Genomic DNA, 17904 nt, shown 5'->3' on the forward strand with positions numbered 1-17904 from the left:
TCACATTCTTTAAACAGTGTCAGTGAGAGCAATATGAACTACATTACGACAAGCTGGTGACATTAACGCCACTATTCACCATCTGGAGATGAAAAAAAAACAAAAACAGGTTTAGTGCTTCAAAAAGTTCTAAAATGTGAGTTAGGGATAGAAACAACAAATGTAAAAATGTTTATCAGTTTAATCAATGTTAGTATTGTTAAATATACAAAATGTGAATGACAGTGTTTTTAAAACCATTTCTGGCATAAATCGTCTACAGTAATGATTTATTTATGAAATATTAGTGATGCATCTCCTTGTATTTGTAGCTCTATTGCAAAATTTCTATATGGTAGGATGTTTTGTGATACAACTGATACATATCCATCAAATGTGATACTTCTGATACATATCCATCAAATGTGATACTTGTAGCTCAAACTTTGTTTAATTACTGCTCCCAATGGTAAACAGTGGCTTTAGGTCTCACTGTTGTAATTCTCTCTTTTTCTTCTTCACACAGAAAGTAAAAGAAATGAAGGTAGACTAATCCCTGCTCTCGTATCTTTTCCTTCCTCTCTTTGTATTCCTTTTCCACATAACATGGAATGATCGAAGCAGACTGACAATCATTCACAGATGCAAAGCTCTTTAAATTTGGTATAATGGTTCACTGGAAAGCAAGTGCTCTTTAATAGATCTTTCAAATGAAAATAAAATTCACCAGCTGGAATTCTTGGAATACAGGCCATAAAGTATCCCAATTTCGCTGCTTGATCAATAAACCTTGTTAGATCTATGCCTATTCATTGCCACTGGATGTCTTTATATGCCCTGCAGGATATCTCTGTTTTGGGCCAAACTCCTATGTGATGATAGTCTTTTGCAAAGGCATTTTGCTATAATTTGAGGGCACGCACAGAGAGAGCAGTGGACTCGCACACACAGCACTCAAGCAGCGAGCCCAAAATGCAAGTTCATTGCAAGCTGCCTTTGCAAAAGGCTAACATGATGGGTACACATTAATCAGATACATTGTCAGCTTTCCCATCTCTTTGGCACTGATATTTGGGAAGCTACGATGAATCAATCCTAAACTACAGGTGCAAATCATTCAGGTCAGGCTGGAAAGTTCATAATGACAGAAATCATGCTCTCACTGTAGTCACGAACTGATGATCATACAGGCAAATCATGTTCACGCAATGACCTTATAATGATGTCAATGTACTCTATATGCAGTTATTTTCGTGAAGGTTTAATTTTCGCAAACTTTGCAAATCACAGTTGTATCACCAATCTATCAACATGCAAAAATGTTGGCACGCGCTAGGGTGACTCTGCATTTGCGTCAGCGTTGGTGTCAATTTGTGAAAACAACACCTCGCAAATTATGATTGTGACCTCGTCATTTGTTATGATATCTGTGCGCGAAAATGACAGCTTATACAGTAATGATGATGTTCAATTCACAACTGCAATATTTTCATCTGATTCATTCATCTCGACAAAATTATGGTTAAATCAAGGCTGCATGAAATACCAGCTTCAGAGTTGACTCTTTAGTCCTGCGAGTCTTTGGTTGATGTTGTTGGGCGACGTCATCCAGCTACCGCCGTCCACGACGACGATGTCCCCAGTGATGTAAGAGGCCGCCGGGGAGGAGAGAAACACGGCACAGTCCGCGACGTCTTGCTTGGTCCCGAGGCGTCGCAAGGGGATGTGCTGAGGAATTGACTCAGTCAGCGGTCCAGCTAGGTACAATAAATGTTTAATGAAGTTGTCAACATTGCAGTACATTTAGTTTAAAATAGAGAGGGAGATTAATGCAGAAAAATTTCTTCCGATTCTTTTCTTGTGCATTTTACAAGAACTATATATATGCTCTGTCAAACAAAGTAGATTCTAACATTAAAGCCACCTCTTTGGGAAGAGAAAATCTATTCAGTACAGTTGTATAAAATTTTGTTATCAAGGTTTGTTGAAATAGAGAAAATACAAGAAACTTTGATCCCGCAGGCCAAGAAAAGAGTTCGTTATATGAGTGAGCTCATGTATACACTGTGTTAGGCACTAAATCAGCATCAATTATTATTATAACTAGTACTATTATTACATGTATTATTGTTATTATTGTCATTACTGTTATCATCATCATCGTCATTATTATTATTATCATCATTATCATTACCATGAGAGTTTACTGTATGTGATTGGTATAGCTTTGCATTTACCCCATCAGGCATTGGGTTTTATGCTTGCCTCTTACGGCCTTCTCTGCTGATATATCTCACATGTACAAATGTAGATAAGAAGATGGGACTATCATTGACCTATCACTCTTTTAACCATCATTCCTCACTTTTTCCACTACGTACAGCATGTGAAGATTCCTACATTCAGTTATCATTATTGCCTCCATCACTCTCTGTTCTCTTCACACTTTGTAAACAGTGATGTGGAACATCATTGATTCTATCTTCAAAAATATCTGTATTCTTTTCGTTATATCACCTAGAGATCATTAAGTATCACCACCATACTCACTAAATACATGAATTAAAAGGGAAAACATAGTTCTCATATGCTTACAGAAATGTGGACTGTTCTAAAATTTACAAAAATGCAAAAGAAATCTGTGAAATAATGCAATAATAGCATGTATTCTATTCTGTAATGACAAAAATGACAAAAATGTGAAATGCTAACCAGAAAGGTTCGCCAAAAGTATTACATTCTCAGAACATACCCAATCATGACTGCTACATATATATTTTTTTGTAATCGATTATGGATGATTGAAAAATTGGGTCACAGCAGTATCCAAAACTCTTTGGAACTAGATTGAAATGCATGCAACTTTTTGACTAGGGCAGTATCAATCATTGCTTAACATTGTGAATTTGGGAGGGAGCTTCAGGAATAAAAGTGGTATGCATAGGATCGGAGTTATTTTACCCTTTTGATCTTGTAATACTCTGAAACAACTCAATATTCCGGCAAATTACGTCAGCCAGACAAGTTTATTGGTAAACCCTTTTGATGTACTGCAAGCAAATTCCAAAATGGTGAAAGATGAATTTTCTGAGAACTATATCTTTGGCCTTAAGACATGCTAGCACTTTGCAGACATCCAATGCTTACCTAATTTGCGCATTCCCTCTGTATCACCAATGGGCCCTGGGGCAATCCCCACAACTCGAATTCCCAGTGGACCCCACTCCACCGCCAAACTCCTGGTCATAGAGTCTAACAGACAAACAAGACATTTCACTCAGCATTCTCATCTTTAAAATAGTTTAAGTCACTGAAGAACATCAAGTCTATGTCAAGGCATATCAAATCATCTTCAATTATAAACTATGAAGGTAAAGCAGTCTGTCATTCACTGTGGTGACAGCTGACATCATTATGGCACTACAGCTATATCTGATAGGTTGTAAAACTAGTGAGATATATTTCAGTAAAGGAACACTATTAAAATTCAATGTGAATTTACATGTGTGTGCTATTTAGTATCTTAGCATTGGTTAAATTGTTGTTTTCATTACTGTAAAACATGATATATTCGCGGCATGAATTTTTCGCGAATTGGAGCTGATGGCCTTTTTTGCGGCATGAAATTTTCGCGAACTGCCACTGGCATTCAATGCATATAGTGTAGACAAGAACTTTCGCGTGCATTTTAATTTCGCGAATCTTGGCACTCGCGAAATTCGCGAAATTAAAATGCACGAGAAAATTCCTTATTTTACAGTACTCAAATCAGTCAAACATCTAGATACTTATTCTTACAATTTAATAGCTCAGATTTCCATGGAAACTGATAAATCTAGTAATACTCATGCCGTCAAACCCCTGTTTGAAGCGAGACCCCAACACCAAACGAAGCTGATGGGGTGCTATACCCCCCTAACGATGCCTCGTTTGAGAATGGGAGTAGATGTATTTGTTCACTGCAAAATAACTTTCTACTCAGGCGTGGCAAACCTGGAAGCCAAGCCAGGGTTTAATGACTGCAACAGCTGTCATATTACATAAGAGCATGATAAGGATATCTGCCTGTGGCAGACCATTCAAAGTGCACTCAATTTTCTCTATTCTTTCTAAAGTTTTAGATTTTATATTCTATTGAGAAATTCTATAGTCATCTGTTTTGAATTTCGAACGAAAAAATTTGACCCATAAATAACGAAAATACAGGAATAAGGAGAGCATTGTAGAAGTTTGTCGACACACACACGCACCATGGAGCTACATAGCCCATGCCCAAACCAAAACAATCTCCTCCTCTTGCGGGTGCACCCACCCAGGGTCAAGGTCAAGAAACAGGTGTTTTATCTTTGGTTTTTAAGTCCTTGATTGCCAAGATATACACTGGCATTGTCTACAGGGGTGTAGCTTCTTCAAACGAGGATGTTACTTAAGAAAAGCCTGTCAACAAAAACAAATAGGAACTAGAAATGTCGCTACGGCGACTGGTATGCCACCGCCATAATGCATTGCTCTCCTATTAGGTCTCTAGTACAATGTCTTGACAATGTGTGATGACAGTTTCACACAATTGGCAAAATATTAAAAAAGACAGGTTTGCCACACTGTGTTGAATGTTCACTTTCCTAGAACTAGGTTCAATTGGATGAATGATTAAAACATCAGAGTGCAGGTATTTGGGGAACTGATGATTTTTACTTGACTTTTGACCCTTTTATAAGTTTATGCATTGAGTAATTTTCAAGGTATTGAGAAAAAGTATAATTTCAGTATCAAATGGTAAAATAGTATTATCTAAACTTGGCCTTTGACCTTTGACCTAACAGTTCCAAATAGAATCACTGTTAGGTAGAACATGCATAAATATGTAAGCTTCATGATGATACCTTGAGTTACTTTTGAGATATGGAGGAAAAGTGCAACTTAGCACTGTCACTTGACCTTTGACCTTTTGGCAAGAAACTTCCCACAGAATATATATTGGGTAATACATGCATACATCAAGTTTAAAAAAAATCCTTCGGGCATTTCATAAATACATGTTACTTTTTGTGTCTTACTGATCATATCCTTGTGAAAGTTTTAATGCAACAATAATTCATAGTATATACACCAAAGTAGGCTGTATAATAATGATGGCTCGGTCACAGTAAGTTCATATTAATGTATAGTTTGTTTGTTTTTCTTCTACTTCTTTTTCTTCTTCTTTTTTATTACATAAAATTTGGCAACCTTACATCATCATTCTGGTCTTCTATCCGTTCTCCGTTTCTTTTTCACAAACACTGATTACTCGGGGCTTACAGCCAAACAAGCTAGCTTTCATGTAGGTCCTGTCATACTTCTCTTTGATCAACCCCATTTCGATTTCGATTTTGACCAGTTATCATTACATGTAATTACTGTGTTATCACCATGTATATTGTTTGTTTTCTGCACATTGTTCACAAGGTAAAAGAACTTGTCTGGTTTCTGTTGTAATGTTCATAAATGAGAAGTATGAAAATAAAATGAATTGAATTGAATTGAATTGAATAAGGAAAGTAGTGATATTTTGAGGAGTTGACCTTGACATTTGACCCTGACCTTTGACCCATGACCCCCAACTTCCCTAGATAATCACTGCCCATCGGTACATGCATATATACTAAGTTCCATGAAGATACCTTGAACCATTTGTGAGATATGGAGAAAAACATGAAATTTCAACCTTTTTTTGACAAAATAACCTGTGACCTTTGACCTTTGACCCCGTGACCCTTAAATCCAAACAAAGTATTATCCCCCCAGGATATACCCTCATACCAAGTTCGACGTAAAACCACCACACGGTTCTTGAGATATCGACAAAAACAAAACGGGACGGACGGACGACCCGAAAACATAATGCCTCCGGCCACTTCGTTGGCGGAGGCATAAAAAAAATCACTCCATTATAATACTTAAACAAGATTTAGAAGGCATTATACAACACCTAAAAAGAATGTAGCTATCCGATTGGTTGATTGCCCATCACATGACATTCAGTTAAAAGTACATTGCATATTGTCTCTGTCTGCCATGCATTTTTTTTCTTTTTGAGCAAAAATGGATATCACATAGCTGACATCCCCAATTTCCATTGACTTCCCTGTTAAACTCATGATTGACTTGAAGTTTTTGTGCCATTGCATGGCTCTGATGTCACAATAAACAATCTAAACAATTACAAGAGGGCATACAAGCACATTCTTTGACACCGTTTTGTAAACAATCTATCGGTTTTGCGCGCATGTAGTACACAGCTGACTGTAACTGTGCCACTCAGTTGTCTTTCAAGGAAAATGGCTGCCATATCTGGTCTAAAATTCAAGGATATGTGTGGACCACATCTGTTGATGTCCAAGGTGTTGTATGATAAAACAAATAGTGTATGGCTTTTACTCGTGCAACGGAAAAAGATTTCGCACTAGTGACTGTTCACTATTTGTATACTGGCCAACTCCTGCACTCACCAATAGCTGCCTTTGCTGCTGAGGCATGGGTCTGAAGTACTGTTGCTTTGTATGCCAGGGTGGCTGAGATATTAATGATCACTCCTCCATTGTCCTGGAAAAGGACAAAAAAAGACAAACAAACAAACAAACAACAAATAAACAGATGCACTTTCAATAGTGAAGGTCTAATATAAAACCACAAAGGTCTAGCATAATGCAATGCTAATCCAAATTTCCATCACATTACAAATGTAAGTACCACTGTACATGATGTAACTCAAGGTGGACAACTCCTTCGTCGATGCAAAGAAAGAGGGTCATTTCCTATTATTCACTAGGAATTTTAAAAAAAAGGTCAGTCTGGTTAAATGTATGTCAGCCAACAGTAAATCAGATAATACAAACAATTAGTGAATCAAATACGCATGTGAGTGCCATGCCCTCTAATTCATTAACAAATACCAAACATTCAGTTTGATGTACAGTTAAACCTGTCTAGCATGGCCACCCAAGGGAGACAAAAAAGTGGCCGCTATAGACAGGAGGCTGCTATAGACAGGTTTTTTGGCATGCTTTTTCTCTATGAAGGATATGTTTTTAGTGGCCATTTATGGCAGGTGGCCGCTAAGGACAGGTGGTTGCTAAAGACAGGTTTGACTGTACAGTAGACTCCTGTTATAATGAAGTCCTTGGGACCGGCAGTTTTCTTTCCTTATATCAAAATTTGGTTAGAACTGAACAAATAAACAATAAAAATACACATAGTGGGTAATGTTGCGGCCTGAATTTTTACTTCGTTATAACCGGAAGTTCGTTATAACCATGTTTATTATAACGGGAGTGCACTGTATCAGCATACAATGCAAACCTTCATATACTCCTCGAAGACAGCCTTGGTGGCATTGAATGTGCCAATGGTGTCGATATCAAGGACAGTCTTGAAGGCGTTGAAGGACATGGCACTAGCTGGGCACAGGAAGTTACCAGCAGCACCTGAAAAAATCAATTGGTATCAAACAACGGCTAGGTTATTCACCATGCTGTATATCCTTAAAGGGATAATATAGTCTTGGTAAAGATGGAAATTCAAGTTTTAACTTTTTGCGAGATAATTAGAACCGACATATATGAAATATTAAAGAGCATACAATTCTAAAAGGAACTAAAAGTTTATTTGATGAAAATGATTTTGAAATGGCTGAGACATCCAAAACAAAGTTACAAAGTGGTCCTATTAAAAGGTGGGACCCATCTTTTATCTTACGACACCATTTTCATGAAAATTGGATAAACCGTTAAGACGCTGCATGACCTTTTATACATGCTTGTCAGACTGAAAATGGCTCAAAAACATGATTTTGTGTACAAAGTCTATGCAAATAGATTTTTCTCACCTTATTAAAAAAGATATGATTATTTTCACTTTCAATAGCTCAAATCAATTAAATTTAGCATGATTATGTTTAAAATAGGTTCTGTAATAAATTTTGTGGAAAAAAAAAACAAAAAAACCCCAAAAGGTCGAAAAACAAGGAAATACATATAAATTTATAAAACAATGGAATACATAAGAAATTAACTTTGATACCAGATTTTTTCTTCAAGTACATTGTTAGGAATTCTACAAGGAATAATGTCACCAAATATTAGGATGCCATTAGCTTTATTTTCTGAATTAGAGCAAAATTTATGATTTCATGCATATTAATGAATATAATTATAAAACATAAAAAATGAAAAATTCAATTGTTCTTTTATATGTTTGAAGATTATGCGACAAGTAATGTATGTGCCAATTTGGGGGGGGGGGGGGGGGGGGGGGGGTTGAATTAACCCTCCCCCGGCCACAGAACAGGCCAAAAAGCACGGCCTGGTTAGGGTTAATATTTCATATAAGTGGTTTCTAATTATCACGCAAAAAGTTGAAACCTGAATCTCCATCTGAACTAAAACTATACCATCCTTTTAAGAAATAATTGTTCTCCTTCATCAGCTTATAATTCAGTACAATGTATCACGTCATTCTATGTTGATGTGGTGCATTTGCCTGCATGTAAACCACTACCTGTTAAATCAGTAATAGGGTGTGTAACTTTGTTTCAAGTGCAGCCTGGTAGTGGATCTTTTGTCACATTTACATTACAATTACCTCTACTGTAGACTATGAAATCACTCCCACCTTGTACTTGTGCTAAAAATCAATTCTATTCATCTCGTTGATGATGACTGATAATCAAAAACTTTTTCACTTTGTCTCCCTCTACAATTTAAATTGTTTAAGATCGCAACTGCTGATCTGTATAAAATTATCAAACATGTCAGAAAAAAACGAACCAGTGGGACTCGAACCTGTCATTTACTGCTTTCTGGGCAGCGACACTACCACCAGGCTGTCCCTGGTTGCCGGCAGTGACACGACGAACATGGAACAAATATCCAAGCTCCGAAATTCCGACATTGTTATGTTAAGTAGTCCAAGGCGGACAAGGCATATTACATTTCTTTCATTTAATATGCCTTGTTTGTTGATTTACAGATCAACAGTTGTGATCTTAACAAATTTAATTTGTAGAGGGAGACAAAGTGAAGAAACTCGCACCTGAACCTTCACCCCTCTGATTAATATCTTTCTTTCAATCAAAAACTTACTATAAAAAAAAATTCCTCTGTGCAATATCAAGTGACCCATAAGCACCATAAACCAAACAGTACTTGATACAAAATTTACAATTTTACACTCATGCGGACAGTTCAGCTCTCCTATCTGAGTTTTTTTTTTTTTTAAATTGCTCCACATTTACACTAAAATATTTCATGGTGTGTTTATTCCTCATTCACATGGAAAGAAATGTGAACTATCCAGCACATGTAAAAAAACAACTGCAACCAATCAAAATAAATTTTGGGATGAAAAATATAATTAAGCTTGCCATACCAAGATTTTTCTTCAAAATTGCAAGTTTTTCAAGGTGCAAAAACTGTAATTAGTTTCTTGTGACATATTGTATTTAGATCTTCAAGAGGACAGTTTATGTGACATACATCTGCAGTCCCTCAGTAGCAGGCAATGCCTTGCAATGCAACATGCTTTATGGCAAAACACTGCTTCACAGTTATATTGCAGCAAGGAGCAAAAACGTTGGCCTTTAACTCGCTGAGAATACTAGGGCAGGTGTCTATGGGACATGCATGTTGTAGCAAAATCAATCCGTCCTCTATGGGTTAATAGCCACCTGCATATCTTTGGGCAGTTCTTAACTGTCTGGTGGGAGGAATTCATAATTCTATTCTATTGATACGATTACAACAGACAGAAAACGAAATGTGATGTTTTGTATTTCAAAAGTATCAAATTATGTTCAATTGATATCTCTTTAGAAGGTAGAGAAATGAGCCAGAGAACATACCATTCACTAGGATGTCGATCTTGCCAAATTCCTGCATAGCCCTCTGTACACCTGCTACAACTTCCTTGGGCTAAAGAAACAAAATGAAGAGAAAAGGGGTGATATTGCAGTGCCGGTGGACGTAAACTTTGACAAAATGTAATGGCAGAGAAAGCATTGGCTTAAGCTTTTTAAGTGACACAAGCCTTTCACAAGTGTGAACACTTGTAAATGGCTGTCCTACATGTAATACAGAATTAATTTTTCTTTTCTTAACTTTTCAAAGTTAAACAGGCCTCCTGCCGAATGGAATATCTGTTTAACGTTGATCAAATATTGTTTTATCTTTAGCATTCTTTGACAAATACTCTTGCATAAACACCATTGGATTCATTCAGGTTAACAAAAAATTGAATTAAACACTATATCAGGAATCTACATAATAGCAGTAAGGTGATGATGGGCCACCAAATTTCAAGAAGGTTCTCTTTAGTGCCCCAATTGGGCAACTAAGAATCAAAATGGATTGTGGTGTTTCCTTTTATATCTGGCCAACACAATTGTATACTTTGTTTTCAGGCCACTAAAATTTCAAATTTTAAGAGTTACAAGCTGTAATTACCCTGATTTTCAAATTTAAAGAGTTCAAAGTAGCCTGAACAGGCAACCAGAGAGGCATGTTAGTGGCAAGCCCTGAATAGATGAAGCAGTATCTCACCATACCTTTCTCACATCCATCTGAATTGGAAGACATTTCTGTCCTGTCCCTCGGCTCAATTCTTCAGCAGCCTTCAAAAACAAAATATAAAAGTGAAATCATCTAATCTACAATCTAGAATGATACACTGCACCTCTACCTCATCCTGTACAATTTCAGCTTTCTAATGGCAATACAGTGAGAAGTGCCCTGTAATGAGTTTCATTTGCTTCATGAATGTACATACCTATACGATTAGAAAAGAAATCAGTGAAGAGAAAACAGAATTATACAGACTACTACTACCAGGTAATACTTTATTCAGGAGATTTACAACTGTTGGTATCAAATTCATGCATATATATCTGCAAAAGTTGTATGGAGCATGCACATCATGACACTTTGGGCACACTTTGGGCTTTCCCCATGAATGACCAATTTAATCTTTTTGATCCTTGCAAGAAATTTGTTAAGTACACAATGACTGCTGCAGCAAACTGATAAACTTAAGATTTTGAAAGAAACACTTTCAAATTTTCAGTACAGGCAACCCCCATTATGATGAAGTCCTAGCTAGGGACTGACAATTTTTTTTTTCTAATACTGAAACCTCATTATCGCCGAACAATGAAGGATAATAAAGATATATGATCATTTTGGAACTTGAATTTTTGCAAAGTTCAAAAAGATTTATGTTATGACCATGTTCGATATAATGAGAGTGCACTGTATTACCTGCTGCACACGCTCCAATTTACGGCTTGCAATCACTGTAGAACACTGATGTCTGAATGAAGGAAGCAAATAAAATAATTTCACAAGATCAGTCAGTAACACAGTGGTTAATCGCATAATACAGTAAAATCTAACCACAATCAATGTACAATAAAAACTGAGCACAACAGCCTTAATCACAGGAGGTTGTTTGGTTTTCTATATTTCAGCTCTACTTCTCAAATAGAACCCCTAGATGACTTACAATATGTATTAGCATTTCAGGTAGAAAAGTGAAGTGACTACAATACACACAGAGAGGAAGAGAGTACAAAACAGAACAAACAGAAGATACACTGTAATACAATTACATGTAGAAACTTTACGACTTCATCGCGAGGGATGTGACTATTTGAAGGCCATGCAGCATGCATCTATGAAAATTGGTTTTATAGCCTTCAATTCTAATGTTCTTTTTTATGTTTCCTCGATGAATGCTATTTTGGGACTACTCTGTGAGAGAAACAAGCAAAGATGTTTATATGTGCCAACTTTGGGATTTTCTTCTTCCTTTTTTTTTTCTCTATCCTCCCCTTCTCTATTTCTCTTTCATGCCTATACTTCCATAAAATGATAATGATAATTTATACATATATGATAATATATATAACTTACACTGTAGATGTACATCTGACAAATTCACTCTATAGAGTGCTCAAGGTGCAGAGAGAGCAAAATTAAGACAAAAAACAGAAGTTTTTCAATGTTTCTTGAAGGAGTCACATGCAGTAAATGTATCTATAAAACTTGCAAATTATTTATCCATATAAAAAACTACAAGCCTTAGGCCTACAAATTGTAAGCCCTTCCTTTTGAAACATTTGAAATACTGAACAGGGTAAACTTTCTTCACATGATACATCCTTGGGATACATTAAATGTTCTTACCTCATCAAGACTTCAGCAATGGTGAAACAGATACCTGATCCTCCACCGGTAATGAAGGCAACTTGGCCTCTGAAATCAGATCAGAGCAAGAATTTAATATCAATATGCAAATCTTAATAAATTTGTGCCATTTGTCAGTCCACTGACTTTTACCCCAAAGAAAACTCACACAATAATTCCTCATTACCAGCCTCATTATCAGTGGTATGTGCAACTCATGGACAGATTAAATAAAAGCAGAGACCGCAATTGTAAGCTCGAAAGAACAGTTTTATGGTTCAGGGATACCTTGCAACATTGCATACAATTTGCAGGAGTCAACTGAATTGAGTTTCACACGAGAAAACAGGAAAATGTTCCAGGTTGGAAGACTATCGATAATAAGGTTAGGAGGGAGCATGGTCTATACCATTTTTTTTTTTCTGATTTGAGCACCTGGTATATTGCATTAGCATCTTGATGAAGGTACATAGCCTACTAGTAAATTATTACATCCAGGAAACACTCAAATTCATATAAGACAATGGCTTTTATCTACTCTCAAGCGACTCTGGGTACATGTAGGTCCACAGTCTGCTACCCTTTGTACGGCACAGATGAGGAGAATAGAATGTTAAACATAAACTTTCTACAGAAATGATGAATCCTATCAAACAATTATTCTTTATCTTCAGATCTTTGCATATGTTCCTGGAGTGACAAGACCTAAGAGTACCAATATCTTATTTGGCATGTATTCAAAAGGCCATTCAAATACCTCCTTAACATTAGATTCCGTAAAACGGGGTGAATAGGGACAAATTTAAAGTTCTTATGATTGCATTTTTTTTTTCACGCAGCCCAGAGACTCAATCTTATGTGGGGATTTTATGTTCACCTAAAATACCTTTAATTTGGTGTTGTGAAAAGAAATAAATATTTGGGGGAAAAGAATGTTTTTTGATAAAATGACGCTGTCCCTGTTGACCCCAAATTTGGGGTCAACAGGGACAACACTATTTTTGATCCAAAAGAGCTGTTTGGAGGCATTTTTTTTTTAATCCATCCAATGAATTGGATTAAGGGAACAACTACAGAGTTTAAAAATGATATACAAATATTTAAGAGCAATCTATTCCATTGATAAATCAATCTTTAACAAAAATTGCAACAGCCCAACAAAATGAGCTGATATGTAAAAATGTGACCCATCAGGTCAAAGGTTAAGATTGAAAAGTAAGTCAAAACTTTACTAATCCATTGAATTGCACTCAAATATTAACCCACTTCTTCTTCTAGTGGCAAATCATGATGTACAATCTTATTCATACACTCTAAAATCAGTGTAACTTGACTCTTATGATGTCGGGGATATTTTGGGAGTTCTTTACAGCAATAATAAGCTGGCACCTATAGTATGGGTCTGACCCAAACAGATGTGTTATTGGCATTAAAACATGCAGAAGACAGAGAAAAGGGTCATGAAATACAAGTGGAAAAGTCCTAGCCTGTCTTAGGCAGTGAAAAAAAAATTCGCAAAGAGGGTGGGTGGGGCCGGGGTTCCCAGACCCTTCCTCCAAAAGTTAGGGTTAAGACAGCAAAGTTCACTCTCATGATCTATGTATACAAAAGTGAAGCCACATATCCAAAGATCTTATTGCTCTCTTGTCAAGAGATTTAGAATAAAGATTCACACTTTTGAAAATAGCTGGACATAACAAACATTTCAGAGCAATTTATGACATTATAAATCATACAGAAAATTTACAGGGCCAATCAAATGACACCATGGTGTCCCTATTCACCCCAGTCTAACTGATTTTTTTTTGCCCAAGAGAAGAAAAAATGTGCTGTCACAAATTCCTGTTGGAATATTCATATTTAAAGGGTGTGTTGTAGGACCTAATAGGCTAGATTCATGAACATTTCAGCGAATTTCATTAATCAATGGCCACGGGAGCAGAAAAGTTTTGACCGCCCTGATTTTTTTTGTGATTTTTTGAAAACTTTTTATTTGGACCTCCTGTACCCTTAAAAAAAAAAAAATTCACTTCAGGAGGACCACTTTCTGGACACTGTTGGATGGTCCTTCCATCCTGTGATAAAAATAAGAAAAAAAGTTCAGCAAATATGAAACGTGCACATTCAAAAAACTTTTATCGGTTTTGTCCCTATTCACCTCGCCGTCCCTATTCACCCCGTTTTACTGGTTCTACTTAAGTTTGTGTAGAATGTGAAACCGGTAATAAAAAAAAATAACTAACCAGTTGGTGATATTGTATTACGATGCTTTTATTACCGGTACCTAAAATGCTTGAAGACATTTCACATGAATGGCAATCATTTATGCATGGCTCGACACTAACTTTTTTGTTTGGTGGCCCCATCGGGCCACCAAAATCGTCAATTTCAAATTTTTGGTGGCCCGAGAGAAAAAATTTGGTGTCCCCAAAAAACAATAAAAAACATTAAAAGTCCTTTTTTTAAAATGAGTCAAATATTTAAGTTTATGAAAGTAAGAATTAGAAGTTGGACATATCTATACTCATAAATAAACTTCAACAAACTTGCAACACTCACTCTTAGGCACTCATTTAGTCCTTTTCATCCGTCCTTTAAACAAATTTAACTGCTAATTTCCGGCGCAAAAAGTTACGAATTTATTGACTTACTTTTCAAAAAATTTTGGTGGCCCGAGGCGGGCCACCAAATTTGCCCTTTTTTTAAAATTTGGTGGGCCAACTTTCATTTTTGGTGGCCCTGGGCCACCGGGCCACCGTTAGTGTCGAGCCCTGATTTATGTCTATGTAATTAAAAACAATGTTTCTACATTGACATTTGCTTTCAACATTAATGTTATGCTATTTTGCAAAATTTAAAAAACAAGCAAAATTGTTGTTTGTTTGCTGTTCTTTTAATTTCCATGAAAAATCCATGATTTTGCAAATTTAAGTTATCTAGGGTCTACAAACTTTTTTTTTTTTTTTTTTGGTCGCATTGTGGTGTGTGGTGGGTGTTTATAGTTACGTATAGAATCTACACTGCCTAAGTGAAGAGTGTTTACTGTTAAACAGAAAATCTGCCTGATCGGAGGAGTTTTATAACACTTTTTGTTTTTGTTTTAAAACAAACGTCCAGACAACGACTCTCCTTCGAGAGCGTCTGTGTCTTTGTGTCTCCGCGGAACATATCCTGTGATCAGAGCTACCAAGTCTGATCGCACCATGATTAAGAGCTAAAAATGGAAAAGCTCCCTACTGTGGGAGGCCGGGGGGGGGGGGGGGGAGGGGGGGAACCCCTCCACACCCTCGCTTGCGCGCTCATTCGCTCGCCGAGATGCCGAGTCATGAAAATCTCACTCATAAAATTGTTTTGAACTTGGCATCCCTGTGTGATCTTTCTTTCAGTCTAGGGTAGGTGCCTAACCTGTTGTTAGTCTGCACTACGCGCAGCATACTTACTTGGGTTTACGCCCACCCACCCATTACCAACTCGCACTCGCATTGCATTGTATTACACACACTGTGTATAATATAGTTACACAATACACAAGCCTGACTGTTCAATAGCAATCAAAATATTTGAAAGTAGGGCCTACACAGACGGTGTCTGTAAAAGCCGAAGTAGGAAAACTTAGCAAACAATATTTGCAATAACTTTTGAGGAAAAATACATACTTTAACAGGCTTGGATTGAAAACATAGTTGTATGTTTTCATACACTTGTCGACCATGGAGGCTGCCATCTTGATATTTAATTGGGCTTAGTCATTACAAGTATAATTTTTTTATTTCAAAAAGTATATATGTAGAATAATATACCAATATATGACTATTTAAAATATCATTAGTATATTTTTACTATTTTGTGATTTATCAAAGTAACATTTTGATTTTTAATTTACACAATTGAATTTAAATGATTGCCTTAAACAAACCAAATTCTTGTCTCCCGAAAATACCAGCGGGCGACAGGCGTCGGGCAGCGCCGGACTCCAGCGCTGGTACGAAACCCCCGGACGGGTACGGCTGAGCGATGAGTTCGGCGGCGGCCGGATACGAGGTTATAGCGTTGTTGGCAACCGAGATGGTTGCATCGTGTACAGGGCGAAAGGTATTTACTCACTCTTACTTTTTTCAGACCTGGATTTATTTGTGATTTAGATTCTAGTCAAAGTTATATGGTGTGTCGTAGTTTGTATATCTGCTTGGATTTCTGTTCTTATCATGTTTTATTCGTGTGTTGGCAAGAACGTTCAAAAATCGAACGTCTCACAATACACCCCGTCGCGTCATGCATTCCGTGCCTGTCATGCAAGCAGAGCTATAATCGCCTATTACTATATGATGCGTGCCGTTTTGTATTGCACACTTTCTGCAGTGCTGGCCTGGGCTGTGCACTGGCATTCTTGAGGTGAACTTCCTCTTCTTCTTTTTCTTCTTCTTTTTTTTTCTTCTTTCTTCTTCTTCTTTCTTCTTCTTCTTCTTCTTCTTCTTGCTTTTTCCTCTTTCTTCCTCCTCCTCCTTCTTCTTCTTCTAGTCTTCTTGAAGTTCTTCTTCTTCTTGAAGTTCTTCTTCTCTTGAAGTTCTTCTTCTTGAAGTTCTTCTTCTTCTTCTTCTTCTTCTTCTTCTTCTTCTTCTTCTTCTTCTTCTTCTTCTTCTTCTTCCTCTTCCTCTTCCTCTTCCTCTTCCTCTTCCTCTTCTTCCTCCTCTTCCTCTTCCTCTTCCTTTCCAGTACCTGTCCTTTAGATCGTGATTCATGGTTTGCGCCATATTAAATTAATTGATTCAAATATGTAATAATTGTTGACAGAGGGAGCAGCATATTAATACGTTATGCTATATTGGTATTGCCTAGCCTTAGGCTTAGACAGTACGGTCAGTAGACCCTGTAGGACTAACATACATTAGAGATCTGGGCGTCACTCTAACGTTTGACACTAACGTTCAGTCCAGTCCATTTTCATACAACGATTGTATGAAGCGATGCATGTCTGTGATTATCACAAATGTGAGAGATTTTTAGATTAATGTTATCACATGATCATGGGATCATGGACAACACATGCATATCCATCAATATTTTCTCTATCTTCCTTCAGAAACTTTGTCCTTGTATCTGGTATTGACAGTGTACCAAGTGTAAACTTTACTACTAAAAAAAACCTGACTTACACGGCCATTTTGATTAGACTCTCTGCTCTAGTAACAAACACAATTTGATTTTTAAGACATTGCAATTCTTAATGTATTCCAAAACAATTCCCCCACACCAGTACTACAGCGTATGCCAACTCATTCTTCCCACGCACCATCCAGGACTGGAACAACCTGCCTGTTGATCATGCCGCATACCCATCCCTCATCGCCTTCAAAACTGAGTTGAGGGAACTCTGTAGACTGTAGGATGTAACTCTTCATCCAGAGATTTTTACTCGCACCTGTAGATATTTTGCACCTGATTTCAAATTTCTGTTGCCCTGGTGCGGCGTATGCGTATGTTCTCGCAGTGCGTTCATCCTCGACCATTTGAGGGCAGCACTTTATCGGAAGAAGAAGAAGAAGAAGAAGAAGAAGAATGTTTCTAGTCGACATTATTTGGCATCTGCCATTGAATCTAGAACAATTAGAATTTGAAAATGTTGTAGAAATGATTTTTCCCCCTCTCCTGAAATGTTCGATTATCTAGAGTCTATATGATTTTTGAGATAGGAGCAAGGTCTTGTCAC

The 17904-nt window shown here is 37.0% G+C and overlaps 1 protein-coding gene across 1 annotated transcript; it reads right to left on the reverse strand.

Moving 5' to 3' along the window:
- Window positions 1-1392: 1392 nt before the first annotated feature.
- On the reverse strand, window positions 1393-15933 carry LOC139723579 (peroxisomal 2,4-dienoyl-CoA reductase [(3E)-enoyl-CoA-producing]-like). Its single transcript, XM_071634814.1, has 9 exons — window positions 15854-15933; window positions 12198-12266; window positions 11271-11322; window positions 10562-10627; window positions 9860-9929; window positions 7321-7445; window positions 6471-6564; window positions 3127-3231; window positions 1393-1736 (listed from the first exon to the last, which is right to left on the reverse strand). Exons 1-9 carry the CDS (start codon window positions 15919-15921, stop codon window positions 1531-1533), a joined length of 855 nt encoding a protein of 284 aa, XP_071490915.1. The 5' UTR covers window positions 15922-15933; the 3' UTR covers window positions 1393-1530.
- Window positions 15934-17904: the final 1971 nt, after the last annotated feature.

This window comes from Diadema antillarum, unplaced genomic scaffold (genome assembly GCF_040938485.1).
Source record: "Diadema antillarum isolate AM-2024a unplaced genomic scaffold, OU_Dant_1.0 scf00000193, whole genome shotgun sequence".
Taxonomy (NCBI): domain Eukaryota; kingdom Metazoa; phylum Echinodermata; class Echinoidea; order Diadematoida; family Diadematidae; genus Diadema; species Diadema antillarum.

Excerpts from the sequence above, each read along its gene's own strand:
- LOC139723579 (XM_071634814.1), bottom strand. The coding sequence starts at position 15,921 with ATGGCAGCCTCCATGGTCGACAAGTGTATGAAAACATACAACTATGTT. Across the intron at positions 7,446-9,859 it reads GATCGACATCCTAGTGAATG|GTGCTGCTGGTAACTTCCTG; the intron begins GTATGTTCTCTG and ends TGATTTTTTCAG. Across the intron at positions 3,232-6,470 it reads AGCAGCAAAGGCAGCTATTG|ACTCTATGACCAGGAGTTTG; the intron begins GTGAGTGCAGGA and ends TTTGTCTGTTAG.